At 31.4% G+C, this 20,069-nt stretch overlaps 1 protein-coding gene across 1 annotated transcript; it reads left to right on the top strand.

Annotated features, from left to right (window-relative positions):
* Positions 1-1,294: 1,294 nt before the first annotated feature.
* On the top strand, positions 1,295-15,427 carry HELRODRAFT_72794 (hypothetical protein; the record flags this gene model as incomplete). The annotated part of the gene is made up of 21 exons (XM_009013717.1): positions 1,295-1,472; positions 2,533-2,676; positions 4,766-4,937; positions 5,387-5,462; positions 5,783-5,973; positions 6,335-6,414; positions 6,579-6,724; positions 7,033-7,185; positions 7,346-7,516; positions 8,184-8,301; positions 8,448-8,607; positions 9,054-9,055; positions 9,076-9,173; positions 10,200-10,369; positions 10,774-11,128; positions 12,247-12,489; positions 13,578-13,715; positions 13,858-13,914; positions 14,170-14,289; positions 14,604-14,852; positions 14,936-15,427. Coding segments are annotated over 21 exons (3,513 nt in total), but the record flags the coding sequence as incomplete, so codon positions are not given.
* Between the last annotated feature and the right edge of the window lie 4,642 nt (positions 15,428-20,069).

The raw sequence follows: 20,069 nt of genomic DNA, 5'->3' as shown, positions 1-20,069 counted from the left end.
TTTAAAAACTAAATTTAGCTTAAAATTTATAAATTAAGACGAACTTATTTCCAGAATGTTACAAGAGCATCATCCCACCCCACAACTTTTTGGAATTTATCAACAAATGAAACGTCAATTAAGCTAGATCCATGCTCTAATACAAATTAAAAAAATAGTTTCAAAATCTCGCGGTAACACGCATATACTCACATAGAGAGTAAATATTTAATATATTTTTATATATAAAGAATTGCAATTATTCGTTCATACATATTGGTGGTAGTGGTAGACTATACCAGCGTGTCGATAGTATATCAAAATATCTAACTCCGACTCCGGCCCTTCAAAATATTTTGACACCGACTCTTTCTCAGGTTAAAAATTTCAGACTTCGACCCTTGACTTTGACTCCCAACTATGACTCTGGGTTCCGACTTCTAAAAAATTTTCTAAATAAAATTTCAGTTATTTTATTACAAACCTTTATTTTTAATATTAAAGATAATTGCATATCGATATACACAATTAATTATCTTAAAAAAACATGATCCTAAAAAATAATTATAGAAACAAAAATCAAATTCATACTACTTTTTGTTTTGGATTTGGATAAAAAATATCCTTTTTCAATTTCTCAAAAAATTCCGGCTCTGACTCCGGGCAAAAAACTCCAACTTCAACTGACTCCAAATTCGACCAATTCTGACACTGACGTTTTCTGCTGGTATTTATCTTTAAATGTCTATCTATCCAATTTATCTAAATTTTGGACTCCGACTGATTCCAATTTCGACCAAATCCGATTCCGACTCAGACACTCAACATAGTACCGACGTTTGTTGCTGGCATCCATCATTGGATATCTATTTTTTAGATGTAGGATGCAGACGAAAGGGTGACGACCAGGAAATGATCTGTCAAGAACGACGATCTCAAATCATTGCAACTTGTTACACAAGAAAAAATTACTAAATATGCAAATTCATTAAATAAATCAATTAAAAAGTAATAAAAATAAATGAAATTTTAAAAAATAAATAAATATTTATTAGTAAACAATAAAAATTGTTAAATTTGATAAATAATTGTTTACGGAAATAGAAGAATTATTTTAGATATAAAACTAAAGCGCACTGAAAATACGCGCGGAGCGTTTGTGTGCCGGTATAGGTATTTTAAACATATAGTGACAACTTTCTGCACGATTAAGAAATTTAAAAATTAATCTAAGTCTTTAAAAAGTTGTGGTCTTTTAGTTGCGGTCTGTTGCATTTTTTGTTTCGTAAGTTCAAATTAATTTCAATTCATGAAAATGTTCAATAATACTGATATAAACGAATCATTTCAATCATCGTATTATTGGTTGATCGTCGCTGCGTTTTGTAGCATAGTATGGATCGTTTATTTAACATACTACAACTCCAGAGTGGTTGGGTTTTTTTTAACTCTTGCCATAAATCGCTTTCTCAAGTATGGCTATTTAAAAATTGGTTGGTTGAGTTTTTTTTTTACAAGTTTTAAATGTTTATTATGATTGATTATTAATCTTTTTAAAAATTAACATTTTTTAACAGTAAAACACTGATTTATTTATTAATAATTTTCAATTGAATTATCTTAATAATTAGCTTCAGTAATTTAGTTAGTCGCTTAAGTTTTAAGTGCTAGTGTTGGTGACCTGAGCACAACACAACAAGTTTGACGGCTGCAGCTTAAAGTTAATTGAATATTTTAAATTTATTTTTAGCAGCTTAAAATAGAATTAGAATTTCAAAATTATGATCATGATTTGATAATGGATGTTTGGTGATTGATCTGCAGATTTGAATTAATTTGATGACTTCCAGCTATTTGAACAGCTAACTTCTTTTAAATAGTATTTATCAACTTTTATTTTGCTTAATTGTTATTTTTTCATCTTCTTCGTAATTTGTTGTTATCCGCTCTTTCCTTTTTGTTATTCACCTGCATTCTATGTCATCAGTTTTAATTCCTTGTTATCTATTCATTGTCCATATTATACATTCTTCTTTTTTCACCTTTGTTTTATGGTAAGATTTTGTTGTAGGTGTTTTTTTATTTGTCTGTATGTACTATTTTGATAAAATATCAATATTAGAAAAAAATTTATTTTTAAATTCATATGCTTAGAAATTGCTTGAAAAGTAGTTTGTTCAAGATAATTGGGTTGCACTAGCCAAAATAAATTAGTGTAAATAATTGTCATGATTTAAAAATGACAAAAGTTTTTTGATCATTCAAGAATCAAATATTTTTAGCGGATGAATATAAATTGATTTATTAAATCAATGGCATACAAAATAAATAAAAAGCCACAATTACCCAAATTTATAAATAGTTTGAACATAATAAAGCTAAAAAATTTTCTGAACATTTCATCTTCAGCAAAACTTCATCAGTTTTATAACATCGTACAAATTTTAATAATTCATAGTTGATTGATATTTAAACTCTTAATATACCTTTTTTGATAATATTTATTTACAATTAAATAAACATATAATGTTATCAATTACCAAATATTTTTAGGCTCATTTAGTCTGTCTGTTCTGTCCGGGAAGATTATGTTTAGAGAAGTTTTATGGATAACTGAAGATTACTCAGTGAGATTAAAGCTTGGTTATGCCATATTCAGATGGTGGCAGCCACTCATCAAAAAGGATTTCAATGAAGGTGAGCTAATCTTTTAATTTTTATTTATTTCTTTGACAAGGCTTTAGTTTTCTTTTATTAAATCATAAGCTTGTTGTTATTGTTGTTGTTGTAGTTGTTGTCGTTGTTGTCGTTGTTGTTGTTGTTGTTATGATTCGTCTGGATGTGTGAGATGATGGGTTCATATTCTCATTTGCATTGTCTGTACTTGGCATATTGGCTAGACAAAGTTAGTTTCATGACGTACGAGCAGAAATCTTTACAACCAGCTTGCTGGATGTAAATGAGGTAAAAATACAAATATACAAATAAATCATGCATAAGCTAGTGAATGTATAGCAAGTGTGTATTAGTAACACAAAATAAAATAAAATAGAAGCTCCTTACACCATTAACAAATGTTGAATGTGGGAGTAAAACTATTCTATATGGTGAAATATGCAATTAATCAGTATGCTTTGCTGGCCTAATGGCAATTGATGCAGACTGTTAACAATATTTTTGGAAATAAGAGAATTTTTTTAAAATTATAATTCTATAAAAGATAGAAATAATCTTAGTACGTACAGCATTTTTTGAAAAAAAGGTTTGTGTGATAGTGCAAGGAGAGACCATATATAATTTTGCTTTAATTTATGTTATTTTGGATTCAGATAGGATACATGTTGCTCTGTTAGTATTAATTTTAAGACCCTCTACTTACATGCAAATCATCCATAATTTTAATTTAATAGTACAGTTTTATTCGATGATTTGAAAATGATTAAAATAGTGGTGTCATTCATCTGCACAAAGAGTAAATTGTAGTAGATTTGATGACTTAGTGATGTAGAAAGTCACATTATTTCAATATCCATGGGATGTTCTGGATTGTACTGGAACAGCTGAAGCTGTCGTCGATGGATGCAACGAATTAGTCTGAAGGACCACATCAAATCTACCGAAATCCTGCGTCGTGCTGGTTTAGATGATATAAAGGACGAATGCCGGCAACACCGTCTGCGGTGGTTTGGTCATGTCAAACAAAGTGGAAACAGTGCCATAACTTCTCTTGCAGATGTTGAAGTACCTGGCACACGTCCCAAAGGCCGTCCAAAGAAGTCCTGGTCGCAAACAATCGAGCAAAACATGAAAGCTCTAAATTTAAATGAAATGGATACAACTGGTCGTTTAACGTCCTACCTCAGGAAACTGGGTTTCTAGACGCTAAATGAAGAATGGATACAACTGATCGTCTAATTTGGCGCAAAAATTTGATGGCAAAGAAAACAACGTCCTACCTCAGGAAACTGGGTCTCTAGACGCTAAATGAAGATTGATTGATAGATTAGTGATGTAATTAATAAAAAGAATAAATAAAAGATACATTAAGGGCCCTGGATACATTTTTGTGGAAGATTGCTCTACATTGAAGAATGTGAGGATTTGTAATTGTCAATTGAAAAATACTGTGATCTAGCTTGTCACAAGTCTTTGAAATATTAGTAAAGGCACCCAAAGTCGACAACTCTGTGTCAATATTTTCCCAGACATGTTAATATAAATGCAAAATATCAAACTTTGTAAAACTGTTTTGTTAAACCGTATTGATGACTGCAATTAATGATGTTATTATATTTTAAGAAATTTGTTAAATGATAGTGAACTAATTTTTCAATTGATTTATAGTATGTAGAAATTATAGTGATATGACGATAATTGGAAATATCTTATCTTTTTTTATCTTTACTTTTCGAACAAGTATAAGCTTTAGTAGACGTTTTCAAGCAGTTAATAAAACCATTTTGTTGAAATGATTAGTTTTTGCAGTATGTTAGAGGTGTAATTATTGGCAGAATAATTTGTTTTACAACTGCATTAGACGAATAGCCATCTGCCACTGATGGAGCTCCTACAAGTTAATAAATTTCATTGGAGTTTTTTGAAGTTAGAAATTAAAAAAAAATCGCTTGATAGTTTTTTTCGTTCTCAAAAATTTGGTGTGATAAAAGAACATTGTTAAGAGCTTCACAGATTTGTAATTTATCATATATTTTTTGGTGTAAAATGCATATATATATATATTTATATGTATATTTTGTAATTTAGTTCAATTGGTTCATTGTTTCAGATTTATCTCATTCTGACACTCGACTGTCACTTTATTTGGAGAATGTGGAATTTCATTTGTACAATTATTCATCTAATTTCTCGGAACTCGAAAAGATTTTTGGGCTGGATCAAAATATAATACCACCAGACAAATTGAATACATCTCTACATGATGACAAGTCCAAAAATGAGTTCAAATAATTTTTTATTTTCATTTTCTAGATTTTATTATTGTTTAATTTTTTTTCAAATTTTCTTCTTTTCTGTTTGGTATGTTTATGCAATTTCGCATCCCAATAAATTCTAGCCATCACAAAATATTCACTCCTCCTTGTAACACCTGTATAAAAATTGAACCATATAATGTCTCAAATTCTCTCAATATTCAAATTTTATTGTATGAGTTTCAATTTCGGAATTAACATTTTTTAAATATTTAATTTTTTCAGCATTGCATAATATAACAACGAATTTGACCATGAACTTTGTTTATACTTAATAAACAGTAAAAAAAACTAAATTATCATCCATGAAATAAAATTTGTTTTCATTGCTATTTTAATTAATATTGATAAATTTAGTTAAACATTTAAAATTATCTGTTGGTAATAAATGGTCTCGTTGTTGTAACATTCAGTAGTTCAGCTGTCTTGCTGAACAAGAAGAGATGGCAGTGGAGGGACTTGATACCTGTCATCAAACTTGACATTTCAAATGTTGGTCCCTCAGTTTTTAATTCAACTCTTCGATTCTCATGATGTTAAAGAAATCTCAATATTGTTTTAAAATATTATATTATTGTTATTTTAATATTTTTTGTTCTTTCTTCAATACTATTAGTTTTTGTTTGGGTTTTCAAGTATGGTTTTGCCAGATGTATTTAATGAGCTTTCAGTGAATTATTTTCTTTATGATAACTTTTTTGTTATGTAACTCACATTTTGGTGTGTAATAGTTAAGATCTAAAGATGAAAGGTTTTTATGAACTGCGAAGTATTTAAATGAGGATAATTAGTTTTGATGTTTTTAATTACAGAGTCGAATAATTTTTGGCAATTACCTAATGCCTCAAAGTCTGATGATTACATCAAGGGAAATGAGAATGGTCTACACGACAAAACCATCCTCAACACCGTTTGATTTGTTCATGCACATCGTCAAGTGCAGAGCAGACAATTTTAAAATTATGCTGGTTCCCAGCCCTAAATATTCTGGCAAGGCTGATGAGTAAGTGTGGCCATGTTTCAAGATGATGGATGCCTTTATTCATTGTTTTGTATTATGTTTGTTTTGTTTAAGTTTGAACTTAAATGGAAAAAGTACATTTTTTTTTCATTAATATTTTTGAATAATAACTTTCTTTTATATTTTAAACTTTACCAAAATGAGATTTTAGAAGACTGGCAAATTAGATTTGGTGTATGAAAATTGCTAAACTTTACCCTTTCTTCGTCATTTAATAAGTGCATGTGTATAACAACTCATTAAACTTCTTCATGCACTGACTGAAGGTCCATTTCATCACATCATCACAATTAATTAATTAACTAATTAATTAATTAACTAATTGATTGATCATTATATGTAGGCCTCCACGTTGCATGGGAGAAGGATTTGCCCTTGTTAGGAGTAGCAACGTTGAAATTTATTACTATCAAGATGAACCAGGTTCACCTGTTTACAACAGTCAAATTCTTTTTTAAATTTTAATATCCAACAGAGTTCTAAAGTATCTGTTAAAATCTTAAGAGTTGCTGCTATGTAAAAATTAATCTCAGTTGTTGTTAAATCCATAAATTCGTCGTTAAAGTTTCATAGCATCGTTTTTGTAGGTCTGGTACCGTATGAGCCCGAAAGTGTATATCTGGCTAATGGTGACGTGATATCTGTGAGGACCTGGCCCTGTTGGGGCATGGACATCAAGTGTGGCAAAAACACTGACTTCAGTTATGGTCCGTGGTGTGAGAGGCAGAGGTCAGTTTCAATTTTCATTGGGTTCTAATCTAATAGTGTTTTTGCCTATTGCATAGTTCTCAGTGGCACAAACGGTTCAACCGTTAAGGTACGTACGGTAGGTACGTGAATATATCTTATTGACGCCACTTTTTGCAAAAGATAGGCCGACGGACATCTACATTTAATTGAAGCTAGTTACTGCAAATCAAGACCAGTCATCTAATCATTATCCAAGATGCTTATTTTTACGTTTGATTGATTATTGATTATTTTTATGTAAGATTGATTGATTTTTATTTTAAAATTCATATTAAAAAATTTGTCAGGGAGTTTTTGTACAAATTTTTCCTACCGGCAAACTATGTGCCACTGAAGGCCAGTGAACTGCCACAACCAGGACAGCTGAGAGTTTGTCGAAGTTTCGATTTTAAGATGAGTGTGCAGAATGATGTGACCTTTGACTTACTTTTTACCAAGCAAACGGTCAGTAATCTTTTCTTTATTTACTAAATTCAGTAACGTTTGGCTTTATAATAATTTTTGTAAAATAGTTTGCAATAAAAATTTTTATGTAAGTTTAAAAATATGTTTTTTAATTTTTTTTTAGATATGTTATTGATAGCTATTTATATTGAATGTACAGGAAACTCAAGCTGTGCACATGAATTTCAAGCAGGGGTCATATTTAGAATTCACAATTCCGTGGTTCTTAGATGAGCCCCAATATACATTCACACTGACGGGCCAGCTGATGCATGTCGATGCGAGCACCAGTCTCATGTACAGAAATCTTCTTGAATGCGAAACATTAGAGGTGGTTCCTTTATTATTTAGTCTTTTTTTTAATTTAGACATATTTTTGTAGTTCTTTTGCGTTTAAAAAACTCTTACATTAGCTCAGATTCTGTGTTGACATAACAAAATAACATCTCAGCGATATTTTAATGCTTTTAATAAGTTTCAACCTTGACGTCATGGCATTCACTGCATATTTTTTAGTTCTTTATTTTTGACTTTTTGATGACCTAGTTTATATTACGGCCTGCCTATTTAATGTTTTCTATGATGGTTGTTTTGTATAATTTTGTACGATCACGGTGATCCCATCAATCTTAAGTTGTATATATATGCATGTATATTGCTCTCTATAGTTTTCATCTGCAACTACCCGTTATATTATATTCAACCCATTATTGTTTGTTATATTATGCATTGTTTGGAGTAATTAACGGCTAAGTCATTTTTTATACTTAGGGGCAAGATAAAGCTAAATTAGCCACTTGGCCACTTCTCTACATTTGTTATTCATCAAAGTTGGCGGAAACTAAACACATCTCAGCATCTATTGCTTGGTCTCAGACCATTGAAACATTTTTCATTTCAATTTATTAAATGCATTAATAACCATACGAGAATTTAATCATACTCATTTTTAATATAAATTATTTAACTTTAGTTAAATTATTTTAATAAATTTTCAGTTCTTCATTAAAGTGAAATATTCAACCTACTGGAATGATTTTCAAGATTGGGTGTACGATCTAACAGCTTGCCGGGCCACAGCTCATCTGCTCTATCAACATAAAATCTTTTTCTCAGGTATTCGTCATTGGATGCTTCTGCATATCATTATTTCCTTTGCTGTTCTTCCACGAAATTGCTCTTTGAAAATCGCAATTGCTCTTTTTACATTTTTTTCAATTTATATTTTATTGGATGATTTATTTGTGGTTGAATAATTTCAGATTTGATTGATGACTGGTCTAGCAAAGCGCATCCAGATATCTATTCCTTCATACCTTACAATGTGAAGTTGAACTTGATGATCAAAGAGTTTGAGATTGTGGTGCTCACTAATGAATGGAACTGGATTGATTGCTTTGGCACGTCAACAGAAAATGGCAAGTGATCTCTTTTTATCGGGGCTTATGTTAGATTTGATTGCATTTGTTCTAATTAATTTTGGAGGTATTACATTCTTAGACTGTTGTGCAAGGTTGTTAGTGTGTTTTAGATTTGATCCATTTAATATTAAGGTTGTTATTGAGTTATTATTGTACAACAAGATGAACTGATGTGTTTCACTTTTTCAATTTACAATTTAAAATTGTCATTAGATATATTAAAAAAAGAATGATATAAATAGAACTGGGCTAATTTATAATAAAAGAAACCTTTGCTTAAAGCTTCTCTGAGTGGTTAATGATTTACAGTAGTAATTTTTCGTCTTTGTAGAATTTTTGATGAACAACATGATGGTCAGTTAATTATTGGCATATAAAATAAATTGAACAACTAGCAGTAATATTCAATGATGTTCACAATGTTATGATATTTGTTGATGGCAACAGTTGTTTATACTTAACGATACAGCTCACATAGCAGTTACTGGCGACATGTTTGACTTGACTTTGCAGCTACCATTTGATGATTACCTTCCAGAAACTGTTGCTTGTAAACTTTTCATCAGGGTATTTATTCTCTTGTTTCTTTAATTGTTCATTTATATTCAACTGACTTACGTGTTATAAATTTGATAGATTTTGATTATGATTAAATCATTTTCTTTCCTCTCTATTACGTGGCCGTTATTGTAGAGGACGCACTTGGCTCTACATTGATAACTCTGCTTGACAGGCCACTTGTGAAAAGAATGTCCAGTGGGGTGGCGAAATATTTAGCGTAAAACATCTTTTGAACGTTGTAGCTATAGGCCTGAAAATGTTTGTTTCATAGTGTGATGTTCCTATATCAATAACAACAAGTTTAGTGGCCTCTCTATGAATTGAGAGTTTTGAACATCTCATTATCATTTAACCCATTAAATTTATAAGGTTATCTGATTCAATTATATGACATAACAGCTTAGTTCATGTTTGTCACTGGTGGGAGCTCAAAGGAAACCTCGCAAATTTTATGCTAACAGCCGCAATTTTTCAATAATAATAATAATAATAATATTAATAATAATAATATTAACGTCATTTTATATAGCGCCATGGCAAATGACTGATTTTTTTAACAATTGTATCTTTGACAATTTCAATCCTATATATATATATATATATATATATATGTGTGTGTGTGTGTGTGTGTGTGTGTGCGTGTGTGTGTGTGCGTGTGTGTGTGTGTGTTTAGATGAACCCGTGTGTGTGTGTGTGTAGATGAACCCATGGAAGTATTTTATTTCTTAAATAGTTTTATTTTTGAAATAACTCAATGTTCATGATTGTTGATTTTTGTGACAAAACAAATCTTATTAAACTTTCTTTTTTTAGAAAGTTTGATTCATGTGTCAAATAGTTGTTAGTTGAAAGTGACCTATCCCACCAGTTTCTTTTAACTTATTTTTGGTTTCTTTAATAAACGAATAATAATAATAATGTATGTATTTATGTATATAAATATTAGTTATATATTATATTATTTATTTATTATATATAAACATTATTTATATATATTTGTATATAATATATATTAATGATATATTGATCCAGGGAGAGTCAGCTGAAGGGTTTGTTTACCTTCCTGAAAATTATTCAAGTCGCCACATGTTGATCGCCATGTCCGACCATTTGAAGTTGCTGTCGAGAGAGGGTCTGGTCAAGAATGAGGCTGCATCTGAGGAACCAAAGGACAAAAAATGGCATCGACTCTGTTTGAAAGAGTTAGTAACTTTTTTTTTATGTTATTTTGAATTTAAACGAATTTTTTAATATTTTATTTAAAGCTGCATTTGTATTTTGATAAACGTGTGATTTTTGTGATGTTTCATGAAATGGTTGATAAGATTATAAATATATATTAGCAAATTAATGCAAATAATTTATGTAGGATTGATGGATGGTAACTTAGAATTTCAATCGATAATACTGTTATGTCATTATTAATACAAAAAACTTAAATTAAATTTTTCAATGTTCCTTGTTTATTTACTTTCTGGACTAATTAACACTTGATGTAATTTTTCCAGTCGTGATTTGCTTTGGCTGTTTATTAAATTTTAAAACGTTGTCATCAATGGTATGTTGCAATTGAGATTGATTTTCACCCGTTAATATTTCTTGACAGAAATGGATGGGTCGATGTAGTGACTTCTCCTATAGTTGCTTTCAGCATGGTCTACACTTATCATCCCATGCCTCTGCTGTACACTGGCAAGGAACTTGGTTCGTTCAATACCGAGGAAATTGATGCTGAAGAATCCATCTTGATTCCATTCAGACTGATCCCACTTAGACCTCTCAGGCCTCAAAACCCCTCTAAAAAGAAATCTAAGCACCATTCTCAAAACAAGACCAGTGGGGGTGACGATGAATTTGATGCATCTGAATTGGAGCCAGACAATATATCAATTGAACTTGAGATAGGACCGTCTGTTTTGAAGGCTTACGGATCCCTCGTTGCTTGTGCTTTAGAGTTCAAGGTGCGTTTTTGCTTTTACCTATAATCAGTTTTGTAGCGAAATATGTTTTGTATATAACATTAAGCCATATTTTATTTGTTTAAAATAAAATGAGCTTCGTTGGTCTGCTTTGTTGAAGATTACAAAAAAACTAACAAATTTCTACTGGCATCAATTTGTTATCTACAAACTGAACGTAGTTAATTTAACAAAGTAACATTAATTGGACTGCTGTGTCTTACGGATATTAATTCATAAAATGTTTGGTCTTGTTAGCAGAGCCGGCCTTAGGCATAGGCTAACTAGGCAGTTGCCTAGGGCCTCCGATTTTTAGGGGCCTCTCAGTGCAGATTAAAACAACTTTTTTTTAGAAATCCTGCTTCGAATTTTATATACCTAACTGTTTTATTTTTAATTAATTGCAGTATTATGCAGGAAGAATTTATCATAAAACAAACGTATTCAGGTTGAAATTTTTTAAATGTGTAAAAATTTCCTGTGCACATTTTAAAAAAATGTCGCTTGGGGCCACCAAATTTTCTTTGCCTAGTTGCCTAGGGCCTCCTACTACCTAAGGCCGGCCCTGTTGTTAGAATGCTCATCGTCGTAATTCAATTTAATAAATGATATTATATATGATAGATAGACGTTATGATGTTAGTTTGGTTTTTGACAAACTTTCAAATGTGTGCATGGGCATCATTTAAAATGGAGTTGTAAAGTTGTGTCTTTGAAAATGTTTTTGAAGTAATGTTACAAGTGGTTCAATATACCCAAGTTTAAATAAACTAGAACTTTTTTTGAACCATTCAGAACTGAGTCTGAGTCCATCTAATCAGATTCTGTTTGATGGCTGGCTGTTTAAGCATTTGAAATATCGAAAAAATGAATTTGTTAAATTTTCATATGCAAAAGCGAGACTGTTAAAAAACAGTTATTATTATTATTGTTATTATTATTGCTAAAAATTATCTTTAAAAATTTTCAGAGAAGTTTGAAAAAATTATTATTTTCTTGTTCTGATTGATTAACATTTCATTTTTTGTTTTATGAAATTAAACAAATTTCTGAATATGGTTGGTTTTATTAAACAGTGGCAGTTTTTTTTATATAGTGAAGTGTTTAACTTTCTCACCCAGGAAAATTATTTAGGTTCCTATCAGAATTTCACAGATTTATCTAAAAACGTGGACTTTTCAAATATAAATGTCCCATATAATTTGGGAACGGATGATGATGGTGTTAAATATTCCTCAAAAACAAATGAAGACACATTCAGAAGTACCTCTACATCAGTTGACAATTTTGATGCTAGGATGTACAGGTCGTTTAACTTGATGTTCCATTTGACACTGCATGACGTTCAAGGACATCTTGTTAAGGTTATTATGCCATTATCTATTTTTATTATACGTAGACGTGTTCACGTTTTTATTTGAAATTATGAAAGAGTTTGTTTGGTTTGGAGTTAGGCATAGAAGAAGTAATATGAAATTTGAAAGGACTAACTATGTCTGCTGAAGTCTGGATCCAGTCAGCGAACCTCACAAAACTAACACTGTCATAAAATCTACCATCTATGAATTAATATAGAACATTATTTAAAAACATTCAAAAATTTTTCAAAAAAATATTGGTTGGTAATTTAACACAAAAATTTTGAATCCATAGGTACAATCATTAATTATAAATGGGGTTTCATAATTTCATAACCTTAGTAACAAATCTATATAACAAATATTTTTTGTTACAATATTTTATATACTAAGTCTTTGATAAAAATTTTCGATATTTGACTTTAAACTGCTCGAATGATAGAGACATATAGCGCTGAACAAACGATGATATATATGATGTATTATACACAAATATTAATATACATGATATATTATATCACTGCACAAATGATGATATGGTATATTATTGCATTGCCCATGTGATGCCCAAATGATGCTATATATGGTAAAGCAAACATTATGTATCATAGCACAAATGATGATGTATCATAGCACAAATGATGATGTATCATAGCACAAATGATGATATATATCGTACAGCAAAAATGATGCATCATAGCACAAATGATGATTTATATCGTATAGCAAAAATAATGTATCATAGCACAAATGATGATATATATCGTATAGCAAAGATGATATATCATAACACAAATGATGATATATATCATATAGCAAAGATGATATATCATAGCACAAATGATGATATATATAGTATAGCAAAGATGATGAATCATAGCACAAATGATGATATATATGGTATAGCAAACATTATGTATCATAGCACAAATGATGATATATATGGTATACCAAAGATGATGTATCATAGCATAAATGATGATATATATGGTATAGCAAAAATGATGTATCATAGCACAAATGATGATATATATGATATGGCGCAAATGATGATTCATTATAGCACAAATGATGATATATATGATTTATTACAGCACTGCACAAATGATGGTCCACCATGTCCTAGTGTATTTATGGAGAGAATGGTTGTGGAAGTTGACAAAAGATATCACGAAACCATGCTCCAAGTTCTCTTCTCACCAATCATCGTTGTTTGCAAGGATAACATTGAAGTTGTTTTTTATTTGAAATTTTATTCTTTGTGCTTATCATTATTGTTTTTTTTTCAAATGTTCATTTCGTAACGAGATTTTGATTGGGTTTGACATAATTGATATGAATAATAAGCGGATTTTTTTTTCTAATAAATGACAGAGACTTGACCAGCACTCACATCTGCAGACGGGATATTTAACTCTGTCTGCCTTGCAAGTATGATTCCTTGCTGCTCTTTAAAACTATATTTTCAGTGTTTTAATTTTAATTATTAGGTTTTATATTAATCCAGAAAAATGTTGTTTAATATTAATTGTTAAATAATAGAAATTTCAATGCAAACTTTAAATCGTGTAAAAATAATGAATCTAATTTTAAATGGATTGAACGCTGTCTAAGATAAGCTTGAGCTCATATAAACCATCTTATTACTTTTCATCTACAATGATGGATTTATAATTTTTGATGCAGATAAGAGGCCACGCCATGTTCTCCCACAAAGGTCTGCCCATTGATTCTGAAACTTTGGAATATGCTTGGTTGATTGAAGTAACGATGGGAGATTTTGTTGGCAGACTTACATCTTCCCAGGTTTTTCTTTTTTAATTTTGTTGTTTTTTGTATTTGTTACACATTAATTGATTTTAGTTGATTTGCACTGTTGGATATGATTTTTTATTTTTCTTGTTATAACATGTGTAATTGTAGTCTGTTGTTATGCTGCTGTTTCATTTTCAATGGTTTGACTATCTCATCAAAATTTTGAACAACCATCTTTTTTATTTAAAGTTTTCAGTTTATCAGTTTTAATTATAATTATCCACATAAACAGACTTATATTAGAATTTACAAAATTTTCAGTTCAAAAAATAAAATTCTTTTCAAATTGAATGAAAAAATTGCAGTTACAGATTATTGTAGAAAGTTTACAAGCTTTCGTTGTTATGGTCAGTGACAAAGAGAACAAGCTGGTTCGGCCCCAGGAGTTTCCCCCATGTCAACACATGGTTCCTCAACCAGAATGTACAAAATCATCGGTGATCAATCTGAAGCCATGTCCCACAGTTGCTGATCTCAAATATGAATTCGTCAGGTTGTCTGTGGATTGCATTGACTTCCATATGGTTGAAGCTGGCTCAGCTCTTTCCCTTCAGGTTTTTTCATTATTCTCGTGGTTTTAATGATCATGTTTCTATTTTCATTAACATACTGATTTTCATTGATGTTATACACTCAGATAAACCCGATACGACTGGCGAAATGCAATATATTCAATTCTAAAACAATGGAAGGACTGACTATTCTTCTTCCAAAAATTTCTCTGAAACACTACGTGTCAACTCTACCAATAGATATTACAACAGAGGCTTTTAACTCAGAATCCAACACCTGGCTTGAAAGTGGGGGATTGAAACTTGGTCCAATTCATATCGACTTAAGCAAAACGTTGTTAGATCTTCGACTTCTAAATACTCAACAAGATTTTTTACGCTTTCATGATCAGAGATCCCAAAGACTTCATTTTCTTTGGAACATGCAAACTTGTGGTTGCGTTGGAGGTTGTGCTTTCTTTGGAAACAATCGTAACGGGCCCAAGTTTTTTAATCCATCTCCTGACGACTACAGTGAGAATATTAATGTAGCAGTACCGTATGTTACTGATTTTGTTGATAAAAGTATGTCATTCGGTTTTGGGCAAAGTTTATTGAGAAATCAGGAATACGTATTTTGTCAAAATTGTCTATCAGCCGCTGATTATTTGAATGAAATATTTGCAATATTACCAATGAATAAACCTTCCATTTTTAATGATTTTTCGTTAAATGGGGAGTTGTCTGATAAATATAGGCGCAGTGTCAAAAGTGAAGCGGCTATTCATAAAACTGAAAAACTTTCAAATGCGAGACCGCTGTCGTTGAAAGAAATTGATAAAATACCCAGACACTCTTCAGAAAAACAATCTCATTCAGATCACTATTTCGTCAACATTCCATCTAATAGCTGGAGAAAATCAAAGTTTTTACAGTTTTCTACTGGTTCTTTACCAGCCACACAATTGCTGGACTTAAGTTATTTAGGAAAAAGTACCAGCAAGGAGATTTTGTTAGGTAAAAAAGAAGTAGAAGAGAACACAAAGAAAGGTAGCAGTACAAAAATTGGATCTTACAAAAAATTTGATGATATTTCTTCAAGGTTTCACTTTTTTTTCATTAATCTTCTTTTATTAAGCATTTTTCAATTTACCAACAGAGAAAGCTCTAAAATTACCGTTTTGCCTAGTGATTCTAAACAGTTGAATGATAAAGAGGCGTCTGTTGAATTACGGTCACTACCATCTCAACTAACAGCAGAAGAAAAAGATGGTCATATTACACCAATTTCATTGAGTGAGAATCCAAAATCTCTTATAGAAGATCTAGGAATGAAAGTTCATTCCATGTTTGATAAGTTCCGTTCATCAAAATCTTCACACATTTTTTCAAAACAATCCAAATGGCAATCTGAGAAGGAATTGCGATCGACTCCAACGTCACCAAAGGTTTTTATTGATATTTGTTAATTTTTGTTCAACCCTACCCAGATATTATGTTGGGTATTGTTTTTTAATTTTATTATATATACAAAGGCTCGATATGTTTCTGTATGAAAAACTCGAGATAATGATAAAAATGTTTTTTAATTTTTATATTAAGCAAAATATAAAAGAATTTACAGCGCTTTTTACTAAGCCCTCAAAAGCACTTTTCGACTGGAATCCAGGTCCGGTGAAACTCCAGCAATGTCATTCCAGGTTGACGTGAATGCTCTGGCAAAATTTTCTAATTAACTGGTCCAGAGACGACAAAACTTTTAGACTCTATTACTAACTACGTTGGTGGGACTACCAGATAATTAAGTTCGTTTGATAAATGTATCGTCTGTAGTGATGAAACGTATCGGTTTTTTACCTGAGTTTGTCAGACAGACACATAAATTGGACATATTCCATTCAAGATTTTGAAAACTAAAATGGCTATCATGATTTTATTCTTTTTTTAATAGGTAACTAATAAAAATTTCGCAACATTTGACTGCAAGGATCAAATTGTAATCTTTTTGAGACTAGCTCGGCCGCACGATTTCGAATTGACTTTAAGTGATCATTTAAAATATTTGATACATTATAAAGAAGACAGTTACGGAAATCCAATTTAAAGTTTTTTTGAGGGAAATCTGAATTGACTTTAATTTACATAGTTGAAAGCAACATCGTTTGGACAGCATTCTATTATGCTCATGCTACTGTCAAAAATAACAAAATAACTTTAAGATTAATCACTGTGGCGAAAAATTTTAGCTATGTTTAAATCTTATCCAGTTGCTGCCATGTGCCCACCAGTAGGAATTGTTTTTTGTTCAATTTGATTCTATGATACATCAATTCAATCTTTTTTCAAGTTCGTAGAAACAATGAGCAAACCAAAATCGTTCAAATATTTCGAAGATCGGAAAGGAGCAAGCACGATATCTAAATTCAAAATTTTCAATAATATTTTTGGAAAAACATTTGCAATAGACAGTGAAAACAAACAGAGCCTTGTGGCTTGCCTGGGATAACATTTTCGATGTTGGTTGAAACATCGTTAAAAAACCTGCTGTATACCTTTAAATAGACAGGATCTAAACCAGGCAGCAACATTTCCTGAAACACTACAGGATTTCCAGAAGCATTGAATGATCCACTTAGTTGAACGCAGCAGTTCTGGAGGACCAGCAGTGTAACATCCTTATCATCCATTGAAGCGTACAAACCAGATAAAACATCAACCAAAGCTGTCTCTGTCAAATGAAAGTGCCGATAACCTGATTGATAATTTGGCATAAGACCGTGTTCATTCAAATGATGCAGAAGCTGTTTGATATTTTTTGTCAATCGGAGATTTTGCCTCAGCTGCTGAATTGCTGTTTGTGTTGATTGATGATGAATTGTTTGTTGACTTTATGTGCAAGTGAGTCTGAGCTAGACGCCATGTTGTTGATTTTATTTGAAAATGCTGGTAAATGTTTATTGTGAGATTTTTTAGCCTGTTATAGTTGTTGTAGCGACTGAATGTTGTCGTTTTTGAATAAGTCAAATTTGATTGTCATGAGACTTTCACGGTAACAATGTTGTAATTTTAACAATTAACTTTACTGACACTGGTGTTGTAACTTCAGAGATCTCACTTTTGCCGCCAGTGTTGTGACTAGCACTATCCGTAAGTTCAAGATTTCTTATAGATCAACACAACTGCTTCAAAAGCAGACTTGTTTGAACGTTATTTCAAATGCCGACAGTAAATCACAACTACAACCTCACTCCTAACTTTTCTATCAACCTCGCTCCAAACCTCGCTACTTTCACAATGCACAACTCCGCTTATATGCAGTTTTACAATCGATGACAAATATAGCTCTGGACTATTGCGTACGCTTAGGCGCATCAAACGACCTTTAAGCAAACATACTCTTCAATGTCAAGTTCATTTCTTTATCCACTCAAAAATAGACTATTGCTATAGTCTATATTACGGCCTGTCTGGTGTAAATAAAGCTACATTGCAGCCAGTGCTGAATCAAACATTGTGCTCTGACAATTCAGGTTTACTGTTTGTACCTGACACAAATTTGGCATTTGGTCAAAGAAATTTCTCCGCAATGGGTCCTGCTGTCTGGAATGGTTTGCCTAGGAACCTTCGTGATCTTGCGTTGTCTGTTATTCAATTTCGTAAAAGGTTGAAACACTATATTTTTGTGCAAGCTTAACGGTGCTAATGTCTTTTTCTCTCTTTTTCATTGCATTGCTTTAGAAAAGTGCTTCGCAGTGTACTGCAGTAATCGTAAGCGTCAATTTTTATTTTTCATGAAATTACTTTCTCTCGCGTTATATTATCAGCATTATTTTACGGCTGCTTACCAATTTAATTTATAATTTATTAATTTTATTTTATTCTCATTAATTTCTCCCTTGAAAGTTGAGCATCGATGAAGTACATAAAGCGGAGAGCAAAGTGAGCATGTATGAAGTAGCTGAACACAAATCTAGTCACACCAGTTCAGAAACTTTTGTATCGGCTGCTCCTGATTTTGAAAATGTTGAACCTGCAACAGGAATTCTTGGTTCAGTATACTTAGATGTTGCTAATATTTCAGGTTTTAAACATTTCTAAAAGTTTATAATTTTCACTTTTTTTGCTAAACTAATTTTTTATATATTCCTAATTTTTGTAATGAAGTTTAAAAATGTTATAATTTTTAATTTAACTAGATCGTGTCAGCTTTTGTTCGCCAGTTGTTCTTAAAAAACCAGCGGTCCTGCCACCAGTTCCATCAAAATCTGTCGTCAATAAATCTGTTCCGATTCCACCATCACATTTAGAATTCACTCCTCAACCTTCGTCACTACCAATCTATCCCCCATCTCCTCTACCGCTGCCCCCTCCACCACCACCTCCATTACTGCCGATAACTGAATGTCCAATTCTTATGGAATGTTATAAGTGCTACATGAGTCAAATGGTCTGTCACAATTGGAACTCTAGCTCTCCTGTTTCAACAGTCATGAACATCAACCAGCAGCAGCATCCTGATCTCGTGTCCGAATATTCAGGAACGAACCTTGTTGCTTTTGAAAGTTGTGTACCTTACTTCATGTGCTCCAGTAGAGGCTTTGATTGCGACTCCATTGCTCAATTCAATGCTGACGATGACGAGTCCAATGTTGATTTTGTGAGTTACAAAGAGGATTCCACTTTTGGATTGAAGCTCGGACATTTTTCATTTTTCAATGGATTCACTACTGATAAAAAGCGTAAAGAAATTTTACATTAATTTTTTTTCTTATTTATGTAATTTATTTTAACACAATGACGATAATATCTTTTATTCAAACGCTACCTTGTATTTTAGCCATATTTATTCGATAGATTAAGAATCATAATAAAATGACTGGAAAATTATATACAATAGTTTTTTTTATATTTTAAAGCTCATTATATGTAAATTATTTAATTTTAAATGCAGACAAATATAGCTTTTGTTGTTTATTTCATTAATTACTGATTATGTTTGATTGGCTAATTTTAGCGGATTTCGCAAGTGAGTTAACACTGAATGACTGGGTAGCAGTTATCAAAGTGAAGCAGTCTCTCAACATCATGATGTCACCGCTGATGATGGAAGCACTACAAAGGCAATCGATTTTTCTCTCCCTTTCTTTTCCAATTGATTCTTCAGTAACTTTATTATTCCGTTAAGTTTTTCCTTTTTTTAACAATATTTGCATTATACCAAAATCTTTACCTTTATTTTGAACTATCCCGGCAAAAATCAAAGTTTTGTAACATGCCAAT

Source organism: Helobdella robusta (genome assembly GCF_000326865.2).
Source record: "Helobdella robusta unplaced genomic scaffold HELROscaffold_12, whole genome shotgun sequence".
Taxonomy (NCBI): domain Eukaryota; kingdom Metazoa; phylum Annelida; class Clitellata; order Rhynchobdellida; family Glossiphoniidae; genus Helobdella; species Helobdella robusta.
This window is presented reverse-complemented; position numbering and strand designations above follow the sequence as displayed.